General features: G+C 47.2%; 1 protein-coding gene across 4 annotated transcripts in view; it reads left to right on the top strand.

Annotated features, from left to right (window-relative positions):
• The window catches only part of PHC2 (polyhomeotic homolog 2), a 123,742-nt gene that overhangs the window by 95,272 nt on the left and 10,452 nt on the right, over nucleotides 1-18,018 (top strand). For 3 of the 4 annotated variants that reach the window (XM_018058114.1, XM_018058119.1, XM_018058118.1), the window contains exons 9-10: nucleotides 158-323; nucleotides 17,808-18,010. In XM_018058114.1, coding sequence (XP_017913603.1) covers nucleotides 158-323; nucleotides 17,808-18,010 — 369 coding nt within the window. Of the gene's footprint in view, nucleotides 1-157; nucleotides 324-4,488; nucleotides 4,738-17,807; nucleotides 18,011-18,018 lie in introns of those variants that run through there. The other variant, XM_018058120.1, reaches the window with a different exon arrangement.

Genomic DNA, 18,018 nt, shown 5'->3' with positions numbered 1-18,018 from the left:
CTCGCTGAGCACTCCAGGAAAGAAAAGAGGCCTCTCCCTAACTTGGGGCTGGCTGAATCTTAATGTCCTTCTTCCCAAGCTCCACAAAAATGGGGGACGCGTCCAGAAAGGTAGAGACAATTCATGAGCAAATCATATCTGTCCTGTCCTTCAACAGCCCCAGCAATGCACCCCCGATGACTGGAAGGAAGTGTTGCCTGGGGAGAAGAGTGGTTCGGAGACTCGGTCTGGCCCATCACCACATCAGCAAGCCATCGTCACTGCCATGCCAGGTGGCCTGACCGTGCCCAAGAGCTCAAACATCCAGCAGTCCCCAGCTCACGGTATGAAGCATAGCGGGGCCCTTGGGGGAGGGGAGAGAGTCAGCCCTCCTTGCCACCCCTTGGCACATTGCACTTGGGCCTCTAGAACGGGAAGGAAACTATAAACCCCAAGTGTCAAGAAAGAAGTTGGGTAGGTGGAATCAGAGAATGGATTGAGAAGACGAAGCAAGGATAAAGAAAGGGGACCCAGAAGGTGTAAAAGGATAGAGAAAGAAAAGAACTGAAAGTTCTAGATGAGGCCAGCCTGTCACTGCTGTCAGATGTATCCACGTAGCCATATGCCAGGTTGAGAGTTCACCCAGGGATCCAGTTGTCTCAATCCTCTGCTCCGCTTGGTATGAGAGAGTGTTCATGAAGTTGTCGATATGACAAGGTGGCTGCATAGCGCACAGATGAGGGCAATGTCTAAGGGGAGCTAGCAGGGGATTCATGGAAAGCCTCATTGAACGAACAGGCAGCTCTGCTCTGGGCTCCCCACTGAGCGCTCAGTGGCAGGCAGGCTTCTCTAAGACCTGGGTTTCAGGAGGCTCCACTGATCCCTCTACCCTGACAGGAGAACCACGGTGGTACCTTTGCCCCCACAGCAATCCCCTCACTTTCCTTTCCTTCTCTGCCAGTGTGTGCAGCCATCTTGGCCCAGATCTTGATGACATTCTGGGCCGTGGGCCACGTATAACTCAGGGAGGCAGTTCCATTGTTGAACGCAATGTGCTGGGAGTGGAGATGGAGAGAACCAAGAGAAAGGGGGGTTTGGAAATGGAAGAAAGAGAAATGAGAATAAAAGAGCTTTGGGGCAAAGTCGTTATAAATGTCCTATAAGGAATGGAAGAGGGATCAAGGAAAAGAAAAGCAAAGGAAAGCAGAGAACATTCGAAAAATTAAGAGAGGAGATCAGAGTTCTCTTGGCAAATTGCAATGAAAAGGGGTTCACCATTTTGTAAAGCAGCCCATTCCACTGTAGGATTGCTCTGATTATCAGAAAGTGGCTTTTCAAATTAAGCCAAAATGTATTGTCCTGAAACTCCACCACTGGCTGTGATTCTGTCTTGTGGATTGCAATGGAGTCCATCTCCTACAGTGTGTGTAGACAGTTATCATGTCTCTTTCTTCTCCCCATTCACCCCCCCCCATTAAAAAAAAGAGAGAGAGAGAAAGAGAGAAAAAAACATTTCCAGGCTAAATATTTGAGATTTATTTCATTTTTTACCTATCACACATCAAGACCTCCCATTTCCACCATGCTGATCATTCTTGTCTAGCCACATTCCACGTTTCCACTAATTCTCTTAAAGTGTGATTCCCCCAAATGAAGCACATTAATTCCAAATATAAAAAGATGCTAGTGACCCAAGGTTGGTACCTAGACCTAGCTTTATAAGCCCTCCAAGAGGCAGAGCTCTCCATAGTATAGTAGAGAGGAACTAAAATTTATTGAACACCTACTATGTGCCAAGTTGTGTTTTCCTTTGCTCACTCATGATATCCCTGAGAGATCATTGCTATTGTCCCCATTATTTAGAGGAGGAAATGAAAGGCTCCAAGTCTCACAGGTAAGAAAGGGCAGCCCCATAATTCTGGCTTCAGGGGTAGTGCCCTTCCCTGCCTTCATCAGGACATTGCACCTATGACCCCATGTTAACTCCCCCAACCCAAGGGAATGATTTCCTTGGTTCACAGAGCACTGTGTCTTGTGAATCCCAGAGGGGTTGGGCTTGGTTTTGGTTTCTGTTTTTTGTGGTTTCTTTTTACGTGAACTGCTATCATTTCAAGTCCCCCCATCTCAAACTTGTACAGTTTATATTGTGAGCTAAAATGTTATTAATTATGTCCATTCAATGGTGTCTTGTGAATTTAGCCCACAGTTCGAGGCACACCAGAAAATGTTAACAGTTAATAGCTGGCATTTAATGAGTCCTCTCTGCCAGCTTTACATGCATTTTCTCACTTAATCCTGCCAGTAACTCTCTGAAGCTGAAACCTTTATCATGCCCATTTTCAAGATAAGAAAACTGAGGCACAGAGAGACTAAGTGGTGGGCCAGGAATGTTTTATATCTGAATGTTGTCACTCATTCTACTAACGCCTCTGCTTAACTTTGCCATCTGTATGTTATATAGCATGTCTTTAACCAATCTGCTGATAGAAATGTTGAATAGGACCTGACTGGAGACACATGCCCTGTCTGCAGGTTGGTGATAATCAACAGTCTTTGTTTAGTTATTTGTTATCCAACAATCTCTGAATGAACTGACATTTGCCTTCCTTTCTTCATCTTCTCTATAAAACTCTAAAAATTTTTTTCTGAAATCTGGTCCAAATGATATACATATAACAAAGCACCCTGTTCCTAAGGTTCTATCTCATGAGGAAAGTAAGTTTTGCACAATGGAAACAACTGTCAAGCACCCACGATTTAAATATCCATTCTGTATTAAGTGTTTGAATGCCTGCTTTGTGCAAAGCACTGTGAAATGGGAGGTAATCCACAGAGAAAGAAGGTCTGTACCCTGCCTTCAAGGAGCTTAAGGTCCTCTGGAAAAGATGAGAAATGCAGAGGAAAAAAATACAATAAAAGATAGATATGATAAATGTCATAGAAAGATTATGGGTAAGTGCTTTAAAAAGTAAGAGAGAAAAGTTACTGCTGAGTAGAGGTTATCTGGGTAGATTGCAGGGGGGGAAGTGGCATTATTCTAGAGCAAAGGTTGGCAAACTACATCCTAAGGGGCAAATTCATCATATGACCAGTATCCCTACAGCCCACAAGCTAATAATGGTTTCTTACATTCACAAAACATTTTTAAGACTCAAAAGAATATTTTGTGATACATGAAAATTATATGACATCCAAATGTCTGTGTCCACAAATAAAGTTTTATTGGAACACAGCCACATACGTTCATGTTGTGTTGTCTGTGGTCACTTTCCTGATGCAACAGTAGAGTTGAATGGTTGCAATAGAGACCACATGACGTACAAAATCTAAAATATTTACTATCTGATCTCTTACTGAAAAATTTGCCAGCTACTTTTCTTGAGTCTAGACGTTTAAGAGAGGTAGGACCTGGACATGTGGAGCTGGGCAGAGGGCATTCCAGAAGGGACTAGTGAAGTGGATAAAGGTAGGGAGGGAGTAGTGTGGGCATGTTTATAGAACAAAATATAAGTGTAAGAAATGTAGGGACAGAAAAGGGAAGGAAATGTGAATATTAATGAAAGAAGGCATTGAAAAATGGGCGGAGGGAGAGGGAAAGAAAAAGAGAGCAAAGTAAACCATCAGGGAATATAAAATAACTGTAAAATGTGGAAACAAAAAGAGATGAGGCCTGCGGGGAAAGGGATGGGGAGATGAATGAATGCTAAGAAAGGTAATGTTGGAAATGGAGAGAGAAATTCGGATCATCTATTCAGCATGAAGCTGGGCGTGGGGGGTGGGGGCTTGTGAAGGTCTCACAAGCTCTAGCACGTCTACTGAATGAGGTGCTTCCCCAGTTCAGTTTAAACCAGCGTGGTTTAGGAAAAGAAGTAACATTTACTGGGCTCCAACTGTGTGCCAGGCACTGCCGGCAATTTGTGTAAATGCCCTCAGTTAACCTGCATAGTAAGCCTAAAGAGGAGGCATTATCCCCGTTTATGGAGGTGTAACAGGGGCACTTTGGTCATTAGTTAACCTCTCTGATACTTAGTTCCCAGTGGGGAGGATAATGACTACTTGTGGGGTTATTGTGAACTCTTTTAAGTGAGAAGAGCGCGCGAGCATGTAGGGCTTGACACAAATTAAGCACTCAATTAGTGCTAGTCGTTATTCTTCCTGCCTCCTACTTGGCCAGGCGGGAGTCACAGTCCATCACCGCACTGGGGACTTCTGACGGGGCGAGGGCGGAAGTCCGCGCGGCACGGCGCGGCGCCTACCTCCCTAAACCTCATCCTGACGTCTCTAACCGGCCACCGGCCTCGCGGCGCCTTCCCGAGGGCGCCGCGGGGGCGGGGCCGGCGCGGCCGCACAAAGGAAGCGCGCGGCCCAGCTTCCGCGCCGGCGCCCCGCCTCCCGGAGGCCCCGCCCCACACGCCCCGCCCCCGCCCCTCGCCCCGCCCCCGGCGGAGGCGGCCGCGGGAGCCCTGCCGGGACGCGCCGCATTGTCTCCGCGGCGGCTGCAGTCCTAGAGCGCCCGCCGCGCGCGCGCGCAATCCGCCACCGCCCGCACCCCCACCCCGGCCTCGCGCCCCTGCCGCCCTTTGTGGACGCCGGCTCGGCCGGTGCGGTCGGATGCGCCGCGGCAGCCCCGGGCCCCGGCTCGGAGGCTCCCGGCGGAGAGGAGGCGGCCCGCCCGGGCCCGGGACCCCGCGCGAGGCGGCGCCCGGCCGAGGGGTTGCGTAGGCCCCGCCCGGCCAGGCCCAGCCGGGCCCTGGACAGGTCAGTGCCCGTGGCGGGGGAGGGGTTCTCGCCCGTAGGGGTCCCGCGGCCTGCGCTCGTCTCACCGGACAACGGCCACCGCCCTCCGGTGCCACTCCCGGCCCAGGCCTACTCGGCTGCCAGGCCGTGCCAGCCCGCGACTCTCGCCCTCCCGGCGCCAGGGAGGTGTCCTGCGCCTCCCCCGCCTCGTCGGGACCCTGCCTGCCCCTCACTCCCCCGGCAGCCGTTGCGTCACCCTCGGCGTGCCCAACGCTTCCGTTGTGTCCCCGCACGCCCCCACCCCCGCTTCGGTTCTCCGGGGACGGCGCTTTCCCGGGATGCACGGTCCGCTTAGGGACAGGGCTGCTGGCATCCGCTCTACTTTCTGGGTAGGCGACTGCCTATCTTGGAGGGCCCTGCGACTTAGCTGGAGAGTTTTGTTTTTAATCTAGTCTCACGAGGCTTTTAATTGGATGGAAAGGGACAAGCTGTTCTGTGTCCGTCCTCTCTTCCATTTTTAGAAGAGCGTTTTCTCTCCTTCCTATGCCAAAGGAAGGCATATTGTATTGTGTGGGCTCTTTACATTAAAAATCGAGACCTGTGAGATAACGTCGTTAAATTGAAGTCCACAGGGAGGGAAATAATCTGCCCAAGGTCAGGTTGCCAGCTAACTGTGACCCTGCAGTGATGAGAACTAGTCGGCGACTGCTATATCGCTGGATACCAGTTTGTGCCAGTGATAGCTCTACCGTCACAGTCCTCACCCTCCCTCCCCCAAGGCCGCTTTTGAGACCTGAACAGATTTCACTGACACGGTTTCAGTTCTAATCAACTTTCCTTTCCTTCCTGCTCCATACCTAGAATGTTGACCTTGTTCCCTTGCTGTCTACAGAGACACAGTTTTCTATTGCTTTTCCTGCTTAACAAATCAGTGACAGCTCTCCCCCTTAGATCTCCCATCCCAGATCTTTAATCCCCTCCCATTAGCATATTGGACCCAGAGGATCCCTTGTTGTGAAATAAGCTACCGACCTAAATCCACCATATGTCCCCAATTTTTCTAGGACAACCCCAATTTAAAAGATTCCATCCCATTGTCTTTATCAGCCAAGTGCCTCAATTTTTGGTTTAGAAAATAGTGTCATTTTAACTATATCAGGCCCTGCTGTCCTGGCCTTTTCCAGCCATTTGACTCTGGGGCATAGCTGGGTAATCCAATTACTATTCACCTGGGATTTTTTTTTTATTCCTCACCCCCACCCCCAGTTAACCCAAATGTTGGAACTGCTAGGATTTCTAGATGAGTCTGAAAATTGCAGACTAATGAGGCAGGGAAATTCCTTCTTGCTCCTGTCTGTCTGCCCCTGCCCGCCCCCTGCCCCCACCCCCCAGTTTTTATTCTGTGTACAGGGCCTCAGACCTGTGGCAGTGTCTGTTGATTTAGGGCTTAAGTTGAGGTCACATGGGATGTAGGGCTTCATATCATTTTGACTCTAGAAGAGAAAGAAACTTACTGTGTTGGTTACAGGGCAAGAGGTTCTGTCTCGTATCTTAAGATACCTGCACAGCTAAGTAGTTTTGGTTCCTCTCAGATTTCACACACCTTGTTTGCCCTCCTGACCCATGCGAAGCATTGTCCTAGGCACTGTGGAGAATATACAAGTGGTTTTCCCTGCTTCGCCCTCAACATCTGTATCTCTGTGTGGCAATAACCACACTTTTGAATCAGCTGATGCCTGTGTGTTTCCCACTGTTTCTGTCCCTCAGTTCCAGTCCCTGCCAGACGGGAACCAGAGCTTCTGGCTCGGCTCCTTTACAAGGGCTGGCTTCTTTCACAGAGGGCCCAGCAGATGGGCAGTGGTGCTCGTGCGGCACCTGCCCTTTCCAGGCACTCACCATGGGAGCTCTGCCCCTCAGCCCACCCAGGATCTGTCTCCAGGCTTGTCCATACACATTGGGAAGAAGAGGTGCCTTTTTTTCCCCCTCCAGCGTTAATCTCAAGTCCACTTTCTGTTGTTCTTGAGCTGCTTTTTCAGTTGTCGAACTGCATTTTTGTGAGCCGTAGCTCCTGTTTTCATCACCTTCCCTGGCCCCCCCCCCCCCCGCCCCGGCCCCTGCCGCCTTTTTAAGCTGTTGTTGTATTGCTAGCTGGCACATAGATACTTAATGAATATTCGTATTTTTCATGGCCTCCTAGCCCCGTCCACTTCTCTGCCAGGTCCTGGCTTAATTTCTAACTTGCCTTTGTCAGGTGTACTCAAGATATTATTTCCACTGCCCTCAAAGTGAGGAGGAATCTCCAGCTCTTCTTTTTTCTGTGCCAGTAATGATTCTCCTGGCTGTGGGCCTCTTCAGCCCTTGTTGCTCTGCATTGCAGTGGAGGAGAACCTCTTAGGAAGGTGTCTCATGCTTCTCCAGACATCCCTCCTCTGATACTGACTTTCTAGTCTAAACTGGTGACCTTGAAACTTCTCTTCTTGCCCCAGAGGCCCCTTCCCCCATCTCTGACCCTGTGTCTGTGCCTTGCTCTGGCTCAGCCCCAGAATCCACTCTTTTCAAACCACATCCTTTTTCCTGCCTTACTCATTTCCTGTCTCAGATACTTTGGATCCCTTGGATCTTTCAGTGGGAGAGAGAATAGGGAATAAATAGATAGATGATTTTATGAAACTGTTCATGCCTCTGGTCTTGCATGCTCTTACTTCGGCGTCCTCTCTGTAGGTTTTCTTGTTTTAGGGGAAAGAAAACAATTACTATCTCAGATTTAAGAACCTTTCCCTGAGTTTGTGAATGTCTTTTTGTCTCTTTTTTCCTGTTGTGATTAAGTGTCTGTCCTCCTCTGGGCTGTGGGCCTCTCTCTAGGCATTCAGTAACTTATTTGCTGAATAAAGTTCACCCCTTTCCTGTCAAAGTCCTTCCCTTTCAGCTCACATTGATAGGTAGGTAAGCCAACATAAAGTTTAAATTGAAAAACTAGGGAATAGGATGGTGGTTCCAGTTCTAATAAGGCTGCTCCATGGAAGTGTGACATTCACCAAGAGTTTTTACCTCCTCTTGATTAGTCCCAGATTATATTATTAAAGTTCTTCCAGGCAGTGCCATTTACTCTCCAGACAGATTTGATTCCTTCCTGGAAAAGATTCTCCTCTGAAAAGCTATGTCACATCTACTAGAAATAAGAATAAGGAAGCAAGACACCTTCAGAAAAACATAGTTTCTCTTTTATTCCCTTTCTTTGGTGCCAATTTTTGCAACTGGAAGATGAAGATGATGATTTTCTGTGGTCAGGAGGAATCTCACAAAAGTGGTTGTAGAGATGCTTGGGTGTTTTCCACTCCTGGAGAAAGAGTGAGGACTAGCTGCCTTACGCAATCTGCTCCCCCGAGGGCTTTTGCCAGTAACAGAAATGACTCTCTGCAGTGACTTACTAGCACGTTGTGTGATGGAAATCAAAGCTGGGACTAACCCCTCAAGGTAGAGTGATGAACATATACAGATTTATGTTTTCAGTGTTTTTATGGCCTGCTTTAAACTGCAGTGTGAGTCACCAGTTTAAAAGACTCCGTTTGAATATGTGTTCTGTTAAAGATGTTTCTAGTGGGCCTGTTTAAGATAACTTGAAGTACTTATCCTCAGTTCAAATAGATGCACATTTCATTTTAAGCATTGACTTATTTAAAAATTTCAGCTTGAATTTAGTTACATCAGAACACAGATATACTTGTTTTAAAAAAAAAAAACTCAGAGACAAACCATCTTTAATTGAACTTTATGACATTTTGGCAATTGTTAGGAAAAGAATTAGCCATTTATTTATCCAAGACAACAGTCTTACAGACTCAGGGCTTTTCCCCCCATTAGTTACAAAAGTAGAATATAATTGACATGAATAAAAAAATGTTTTTTTAATAGTTAATCCGGTTATATAATTAAGAATGATTAGTTTTTGACAATATATACTAAAAAAATAGCATATGATTTAAATAATAAATTGTTACCGTGTGATTCATTGTAAAATCATCTAGGCCAGCATACTTAATGGTTTTTTCTTTTTCCTTCCCCTTCCAAATTATTTATAGTTAGTGAAAAGGGATGTGTTTTCCTATACTTTAAATTTCCAAATGATTTTTCTTTTTTTTAGTTCAATCCAAAAGAAAACATTCTTTCTACATCTGCCAAAGAAGTGATTGCTGTTAAACAGGGATTGCCAGTATTCTAAGATAAATCCAGATGTTGAAGAGAGTCCCAGTCTACCATTGGGCTTTCTTTAAAGCAGAAAACCTGTGTCTTGGATGATTTTCTTAGCAGTGAAATTTGTCATAGCTTCTCTTAAGAAAAGATGGCTTTTAGATGCCATGTCATAACTGACTCTTCTCCAGTAGATTAGGAAGAGCAGGCCTGATGCTGAATATTGGAACTGTTGGCAAGAAAATGAGAGTTCATGACTGCTAGGAGTTATTTTTAAAGCCCTAGTTGCACGGCTATTATGTCTCAAATACTGTATAATTATCCCTAGTTACTGATATCTTTAGCATATTTGAAACCGTCCATATGTGGCCTAAATCCACACTGCCATATTAAGACATTTTTAAACAGCCCAAGAAAATGGCACTGTAAATTAAAATTAATGTGAGCCAAATACTACTTTTTAAAAATATCGATTAAGTCCGCATTTCTAGGCCTCCAGTATTAATCTCTTCTGTCAGCTGATTGGTAGCAAAGTAGGGTGATTGAAAACTTAGACAGTGGTTATTAAAGGGAGAGGGCAGTGTTTTCTAAGAACAGAAATGATCAAGAAGATTGATTTGCAAGATAAAAATAATCTATCCCATTATATAGATAAGGACAACCAAGGCTGGCTTTCTCTAGTGCATTCTCTCTCTCTCACTCTCACCCATTTCTCTAAGAATATTGTTGCTTCTGCAGTTGGTAAACAAGAGAGTCATATCCAGCAAGGTGGCCTTTCCTTGTTATCAGCTTGAAAACAGAGAATTTTCTAAACATTTGTGGTTTTTTTAACTGTTGCAAATCCATCTTCCATGATTTTATCTTCAGCTTTTTAAAGTAATTTCTTTTCACAGGCTAAACCACCTCCTGGCATTATAAGAACCACTGGGAAAAAGTGGTTCTTTTTTGGCTCCTAAATTCTTTGCTTGTTTCTCTTTATGAAATAAATGCATAGGAAGGGAATCTGGCACTTCTCATGTCCTTTGGATTAATGACTGTTGAAGATGAATTGAGATGTGTGATCTGCCCTCAACGGCAGGTATATTTCCCTTGTGTTGCAGTTCATTGTCAAAGTGGAAGTATGATTTCTTCCTGAAGCCTGAACTCAGGAGTGCCAGGACAGGATGCTGAGTAGGCCAGGGCATCTGAGGAACATGAGTGATACCTGAGTTTGGGCCAGTGAAAGAATAGCTGTGCTCTGCAGCCGCAAGAGGCCAGGCCCAGTGCACTGAGCCTGGGGCAGCTTCCTGGTCTCTTGAGTCTCAGTGATGGGAGCTCTCCAATGGCAAGTCAGGCCTCTTGCACTGCATTGTAACTGCAGTATCACATTTAACCCTTGCCGCAGCCATATGAGACAAAGATAAGCATCCCATTTTACAGATGAAGAAACTGAGGCCTTCAATAACTTGCCTGGGATAATCTAAGATTTAAGCTTAGGGTCTTTCTGATTCCAAGTCTTAACTGCCGTGTAACACAGCTTCTAGATGTAATCAGTGCCAAGCATTTTTCATGTATAAACTCTGCTATTCACTGTCAACCTGCAAGACAGGCAGCATGATGGTCATTTATATAGTTGGAGACACAGACACAGAGCAGGTACCAAGTGCTTGAAGCTGCCCAGGTGATCAAAGATGGAACCAGAGTGTGAACCCAGTCTGCCCAGAGCCGGTGCCCTTCCCACTCTGCCATGTTTCCTGTCGTCTGCAGTGATTGTGGCCTCTGGACAGAGGGCCTCTCATGTCCATTCCATACCTTTTGCCTTGTGAAATCGCAGCATCTGCTAGAGAACTGTGACATCAGGGTATCTGGGAGCCCTCCCTGGGTGCTGGAGACTGGAGGACTGGCTCCAGTAAGTGGAGCTCTTGTTGAGAGCTCTCCCTGGCTCCCTGCAGCTGGAGGTAGTCATCGCATGGTGCTCCTTGGCCTGAGCCAGGCAGCAGTGCTGCAGCTGTGTGGAAATCCCCCCTGAGTCCCGGCCCAAACCTTGCGGGGGCTGCTGGCGGTTCACTCCATTGATTCCTTCCTCCAGAGCTGGGGGTGGCCGCTTGGAAAACATTCAGCTGTTTACAATTCAGCTTATGTCCACTGTGGCTGGGGCCTGTGGGTGAGTCAGAAGGGCTGTGCGCTCCGCCTGTGTCCAAAGAGACAGGCTGAAAGTCAGCTGTATGGTAATGGCCGCAAGGGAGGAGGAGGATCCCTCCTACCAGACTTGATGCTTAAGATCCAGGAAGCCCGTCTGCTCTCGAATCCTCTTAACCCAGACTTAACAAGGTCACTCTGCAGTGACACGGAGGCCCGTCTGAGGCCACCTGGCCCAGCTTCCCTGGCATTGTGCCAGCCAGCTCTCCGCAGACACAAGTCAGCAGAGCGGGCCAAAAGTATCTTCCTGTGACAGTCCTTTCTTCCCTTCTCAGGAGAGGCTCCCAAGAGCAAAGGTGCTCTGAGGGCAGGATGGTGACAGCACCTGTGAGAAAAGGCTACAGCCTTTTGTGTGTCTGACATTTCGGACCAGAATTGCACAAGCTACAAACATTTGGCCTTGGTGCCTCCTACCCTCTGGGTTCTCAGGGGAACCCAGGGTGGGAAGCAAAGTACAATTTTCCCACCTCTAAGAGCTCCTTTTATGCATGGTTTAGTGGGTGGTGGTGTTTATTTGCTAAATCACATCTGACTTTTTGCAACCCCAAGGACTGCAGCCCACCAGGCTCCTCTGTCCATGGGATTTCCTAGGCAAGAATACTGAAGCAGGATGCCATTTTCTCCAGGGGATCTTCCCAACCCAGGGTTCAAACCGGGTCTCCTGCATTGGCAGGTGGTTTTCTTTGCCCCTGAGCCACCAGGGAAAGCCCGTTTTAGAACATAGTCTCTTCATTTAGGTGGCACACACTCTGGCCTTCATTCTGAAATGTAGACTTAATTATGCACCCTTTTCCTCCTCTGGAAAATTAAGATGTTAGACCCAGGACCCTCCTAACCCCAGTCCACAGAGGACTAGTGCCCCTGAGCCAAAATATCCACTCTTCATCTTGCCTCACCCCAGACCTTCTGTCCCTAAACAGGGAGGAAAGCACTCTGCTTCTCTAAATGATTCACAGCCAGGTGTGAATGACTGCAAGTGTATATTTGCATTTTAAAGCAGGTTGTTAACCAAATGAGTCTCTTTAGTTGACTACTCTGTCAGGGTCCCAGGATGGAGCCACGATTCCTCTTTCCCTCTCTCTTCCTCCTCCCCCCTCTCTCCCCACCAGCAGATTGGTACTTAACGAGATTTTGTACCTCCCTCACTTGCTGGGCGGCACTAATGTCTTTAGGGGCCCAGCTATAATGAGATTGTAAAGGGTGGCCACAGCCTTCGCTGAGGGCTCACTGGGCTCCCCGTGTTAGCACCACGTGTGCCTGGTCTGCATCAGCTGCTCTCCGCCTGGGATGTGGCTTCCCTGGGTGTCCCTTTGCAGGCGCTCCACTCAGGATCTCCGTAGAGCAGGCAGTTGTCGAGGAGCCCTGCTGTCACCCCTCCTGCCCATGGGACTGGCCTGCCAAGCTGAGGCCCAGTGAGCAGGACTTCACAGCCAGCGGCCTGGAGAGAATGCTCTGTGTTGTGTAAGCGACCTTGTTTTGCCATTTGTCGAGAGGAATTTGCTGCAGGAAATGATCCGTGTTACACCTCCTCTGCCTCCTTGAATCCTCTATTAACTTCATTAGCTTTGTCTTACTCGTGCTGCTGCCAGGCACGGGTAGTTAGAAGTCTTGGAAATTAAAATACTTCTTTCTCCTCATGTCTGTAGAAAGTGGAAATGGCCACTGGCCAAGCTGAGGGGTACAGGGAGAGGCCCTGGTTGCTTTTCATCTTCTCTGAAGTCAGGTCTTCAAGGCTGCTTATTTTCGGGACAAATAGAAAGACTTGGTCAGGTCATCTGAAACACCCACAATAAATGTTAGTACTGAACCGTATTTTAGCATAACTGATGATTTTTGCCACATCTGTGCTTATAAAGAGCACCATCTGCTGCTGCTGCTGCTGCTAAGTTGCTTCAGTCATGTCCGATTCTGTGCGACACCATAGACAGCAGCCCACCAGGCTCCCCCGTCCCTGGGATTCTCCAGGCAAGAACACTGGAGTGGGTTGCCATTTCCTTCTCCAATGCATGAAAGTGAAAAGTGAAGGTGAAGTCGTTCAGTGGTGTCCGACTCTTCGCGACCCCATGGACTGCAGCCTACCAGGTTCCTCCGTCCATGGGATTTTCCAGGCAAGAGTACTATAATGGGGTGCCATTCCCTTCTCCAAGAGAGCACCATAGCTGGTTCCAAAGTGGCCCAGATGGAACCGAGCTAGGGCCAGCCCGACCTCTATCTTCGGGGGCAGGAGAGCTCAGCCTCTCTGGACACCTACCTCCTGGCCCTGGGGGCAAGGCTGTTTCTTTAGGCACCTCTGGCCTCTGCTTCTGGAGGTCATCATGCCTTTCCAAATGCCTGGAGCCAGCATCAGTGTTTCAAAGCGGGTCAGGGAACCCAGAGCTGCAGTCTTTGGAGCTGATTTAATGCTAAATTTCCCATCCACTGAGGAAATCCCCACTCTAACAAGAAGAAATGGGCTGAGAAGTAGCTCTTATTCTTCTTCAGAGCCAGGTAGCCAGAAATGCCATTCTTCTAGGCAGGCACCCGCCCAGCTGCTCTGCCTCAGTCATTACCGCCTCAGAAAGTAACTTGCCAATCTCAACTGGTGGTTGCTGTTGGAAGACTAGGGAGAACAGTACTGTGGTCAGCCGTGAAGATGGAGACCACAGTTTCCACACGCTGTGGTTCAGCACCTATTAAATGTGTTGGTCACTGGGTTAGCCGTGAAGATACAGACAAGACCGGGACAGCCCTGCCTAAATAGGGCCCCTGCTTTGCCTAGCAGAGAAGACTGGCCCTGAGCAGATAATTTCACAAATGGGGCCCAGGGAGTGGGGAGGGGATTCGCCCTTCCTGTTTTAATCCAGTCCCTATAAGGACTGTTTCTGCCAGAGCCTGAGAGCAGATTGAGATGCAGCCTACAGGTTGAGGCCTGTGTTATGTAACGACGCCCCCAGAACACATTGCTTTGTTCATTCTCATCAGAATACTTGGCCCTTTGTGGTCAGCTTCAATCAAATGCTAGATTCTACCTCTCCCTTCCCCACCCCCACTGGAGCTTGGTTTTATTTCCTTCCTGCAGCTTCTCCTTCTCAGGGTGTCCTGGCCTCTGCCTTGCAGATCCAGGTACCTCACTCTGTATAGAGGCATTTGAGACCTGTGGGAATCCCAGCAGCACTTACAGCCTTGGGACCGGTCAAGGGAACTGAGTAAGGAAGAATTCCAAAGATAGAGGACTTCTTTGTCTCTCTCTCATCTGGCCTCGGGGCCAGCAGGGCAGGTTGTTGCACGTTTAAGCAGCTTTCCCTTAAGCAGGCCGCAGAGCAGTCTGGGAGAGCGGGAAGCAGATTAAATTAATCTCAGTGTGCTGAGCTTGGCGGGGGGTGAGATCGTGTATGGTCATTCTAGAAATAGCCCAAACTCCTTTGTTACTAGAGCAGATGATGAGGGTTTGCCTGCAAGATGACTGCAAAACAGAATCGTTGCAAACCTCTGTACAAGTTGTAAAGCACTCTCCTGTCCGGCCCTGGGACTCTGTCTGTCCTGCAGCCAGGCAAAGTTATAACGGAGAGTGATCGTTCTAAGGATGTAGTGAAAGGTCTTATTAGTTTGTTCTCTTGCTTAATAAGATCCCTTTTTTTTAGAGCTTAAATTCAAAACAGGTCTTTTTCCTCCCAGAGTTAAGCATTGGCCCTGTAGCCCCTGGGCTGGTGAATGTCTCTGTTGGCTACTGTATTTGGCATGAGGAAAGAATCTGCCCTCAGGAGCCACCACCTCTTTGCAGTGTACGTTAATCAGTAGGGTAGAGGGGCCAAAAAGAAGAGTCTAGCAAGGTTGGAGAAATCTCAGGGAGATAAGGTATCAGCACCCATTTGGTGATAAATATCAGTGAAAAGAGGCAGAAGGGCATGATCCCAGAATGTAGAGGAAAATGGATCAATCCCATAGAAGTGCTGTGAAGTGAAGTTGCTCAGTCGTGTCCGACTCTTTGCCCACCTGGCTCCTCCATCCATGGGATTTTCCAGGCAAGAGTACTGGAGTGAGTTGCCACTTCCTTCTCCAGGGGATCTTCCTGACCTAGGGATTGAACCCAGGTCTCCCGCATTGCAGGCAGACGCTTTACCATCTGAGCCACCAGGGAAGCCCCAGAAGTGCTGTGAACTAGAACAAGGGAGCCACTCGTTGCTCATCCGTGCTCTCCAAAACAAAATTCTTACAAACTGGATCTCCTAGATCAATACTTGATATGATACGTTAGGGTTAACTATCTGACCTTAAAAGATGCTGACAAAGATGACAGAGGGTGACGAACTTGCAGCCTTTTAGATAAGCAGTTGAAGGAGCAGAGGGAGTGTGGCCTGGAGGAGAAAATATGTGCTGGGGTCATGCGTGCCATCCTTCATGACACCGAGGGCATTTCTTGAGTGTTTCCCAGTGTGCTCACACCGCACTGCTGTTCATCATCTCACTTAGCCCTCATAGCAGGGCGATAGAGTGTCGTCCTATCGTCTGTATTTTCCAGCTGGAGAAACCGAGGCTCAGAGACAGATAAGGACGTGCCGCTAATCCTCAAGTGATAGAGACCAGTCTCTACGCCAAGTCTAAGGCTGTGTGTTTGCCCATTGTGCACGTGCAACTAGCCTTGTTCTGTGTGGTCCTAAGGAATGGACCAGGATAAGTAGACAGACATTAACAGATGGAGTTTTGGCTCATTGTAAGGAAGAACTTCTTGAACTGTCCAAGTTGGGGACAAACTACTTCAGAGGTAGTGAGTTCCTTTGTCATTAGAGGTGTTCAAGCAAATGCCAGAAAATCACTAAGTGGGGCTGTTACAGAGAAAGGTCAAACATTGGTAAGGGCTTGAACCTAGGGAATATTTATCTAGGCTCTAATTAGAAGGAAATAATTGTCATTTAAAAATAGGATTTTAATTTAAATACTAAGCTTTCTATCTTAACATTTACTCATTTTTAAAAATACAGATTAGTTTTTTCATGTATTTAAAATTTTAAAGCAAAGAAACTTAATTGATTGCACAGTTAACTCAGTCCTCCTAGAGTTAACTCAGTCCTCCTAGAGTTAACTCAGTCCTCCTCAATCCCCCAACTTGGATTGTTAAGGAAAGATTTTTTTTTTCACTTCCCAAACACCTTTACAATTTAGAAACACTGATTCCAAAGTAGAAAATTTCCATCCCTATAGAAAAGTCAAAACTATCCAAAAATTTTTTTTCAAAGGAGACTATAAACATTGAAAGGAATTTTTCTTAACTTGCTGGTATGACTGTGTCTCCAAAGAATTATTTTAAAATCTCATTAATCACATCTCTCAGGTAACTCCTGCTCAGCTCTGAAGTTCATTACAGTTGAATTATAGAAGTCTGAGTACCGAAGATGTATGTCATGGTTAACTTTTTTTTAACAAAAAAGATTTATCCTGGTTTATTGTACGCTAGGACTACTAGTAAGAAAGCCAGTTATAAACCTTTCCTAAAATGAGTTTACTTTGATTTCTCCATCCTATATAATTAGGCATTGTAAATTCGTCTTCTGTGGTGGGATTTTGGATCTTTAACATGAAATAAGAGCATCTTCCTATAAATTTTGTGCAAAAATTGCTTTAATAATTATACTGAAATCATTTTCCAAAGTGTGTACACATATACACACTGAGTTATGCTTACTGGCAGTAGGCTTGTTGCAATAAAGAAATGGCTTTTTCTTTCTTTCTTTTTTCTTTTTTAGGAAGTTCCAGTTTAAAAGCAGCCTCAGCTCACACAGTTGGTGGTGGTAGAGAATGGCCCTGGGAAGGGGTGGGAAGAGAGTTACAAAAGTGAGGAGATAAAAGTTGTTTCTCACACATTGAAGCAGCTCATGAGAGGTACTGTTTGAAGTGACGAGGAGGTCCCTCATGCGGTTCCATGGAGGCTCCCCTCACGCTCTTTGGAGCTCTCTGTCAGGGCTTTCAGAGGAAGGCTGACAGGCCTATGGGGAGAACTTAGGCAACGCTGTCCCTGGAGGGAAGGACTCTGTGGCTGGCCAAGGATCAGATTGAGTATGAAGCTGAGAACTGGATAAGAGGCTTGATTCGAAGCACAGGACCTGCAGAAACAGCGTAGATAACCTCATCTCTGCCTGGTGGCTTCCTTGGCGGAGACATAGAAGACACACATATCTTAATGCAGTGATCCCAAACAGGCAGTCTTTGCATAGGCAGATCTATATTAAAATGTTTACTTGGGGTTCAGTACTTTGACATTTCATAGCATGCTTAAAATTGGACCCTTGCCTGAGGAACCTCATAGAAGGTTCCTTTAATCTGTCTTCCCCCAAACCCATCAAGCCCCAAGCCCTCTACCTAGTTCAGCTTTTTTCATCCTGGTTTTAGATGGTACCTTGAATACACTTTTCTCCCTTGAGCTGAACGTTAACTTGTTTGTCCAGATCAATATTGACCAAGGTCTTCACTCCTCCAAAAGGCAGAATCCTCGTCTGTTTAACCTAGTCCAGCTATTCTGAGTGCAGGATAAGAATAAGAAACATGTCTGGTGGTTTAGCCTCATTGTTGTAGGATGGACTAGACTCATGTGGTGGCGCGTCCACGGAAACTGTGCCACTTTGAATGGGTCACTGAGGGAGGGGGCTGCCCGGTGCGCACTATTGGGCGAGGTGGAGTCCCTGCTCTCCTCCTGCTGGCCTCGACCTGGCTCTCACCTCATCTGCTTGTGTTCTCCTGCTTTCCTTGCACAGAGACAGGGCAGGGCATTGTTCATGCACTGACCGACCTCAGCAGCCCCGGCATGACCTCAGGGAACGGAAACTCTGCCTCCAGCATCACCGGCACTGCCCCCCAGAATGGTGAGAATAAACCACCACAGGCCATTGTGAAACCCCAAATCCTGACGCATGTTATCGAAGGGTTTGTGATCCAGGAGGGGGCGGAGCCTTTCCCGGTACGGAC

Source organism: Capra hircus, chromosome 2 (genome assembly GCF_001704415.2).
Source record: "Capra hircus breed San Clemente chromosome 2, ASM170441v1, whole genome shotgun sequence".
NCBI lineage: Eukaryota > Metazoa > Chordata > Mammalia > Artiodactyla > Bovidae > Capra > Capra hircus.
This window is presented reverse-complemented; position numbering and strand designations above follow the sequence as displayed.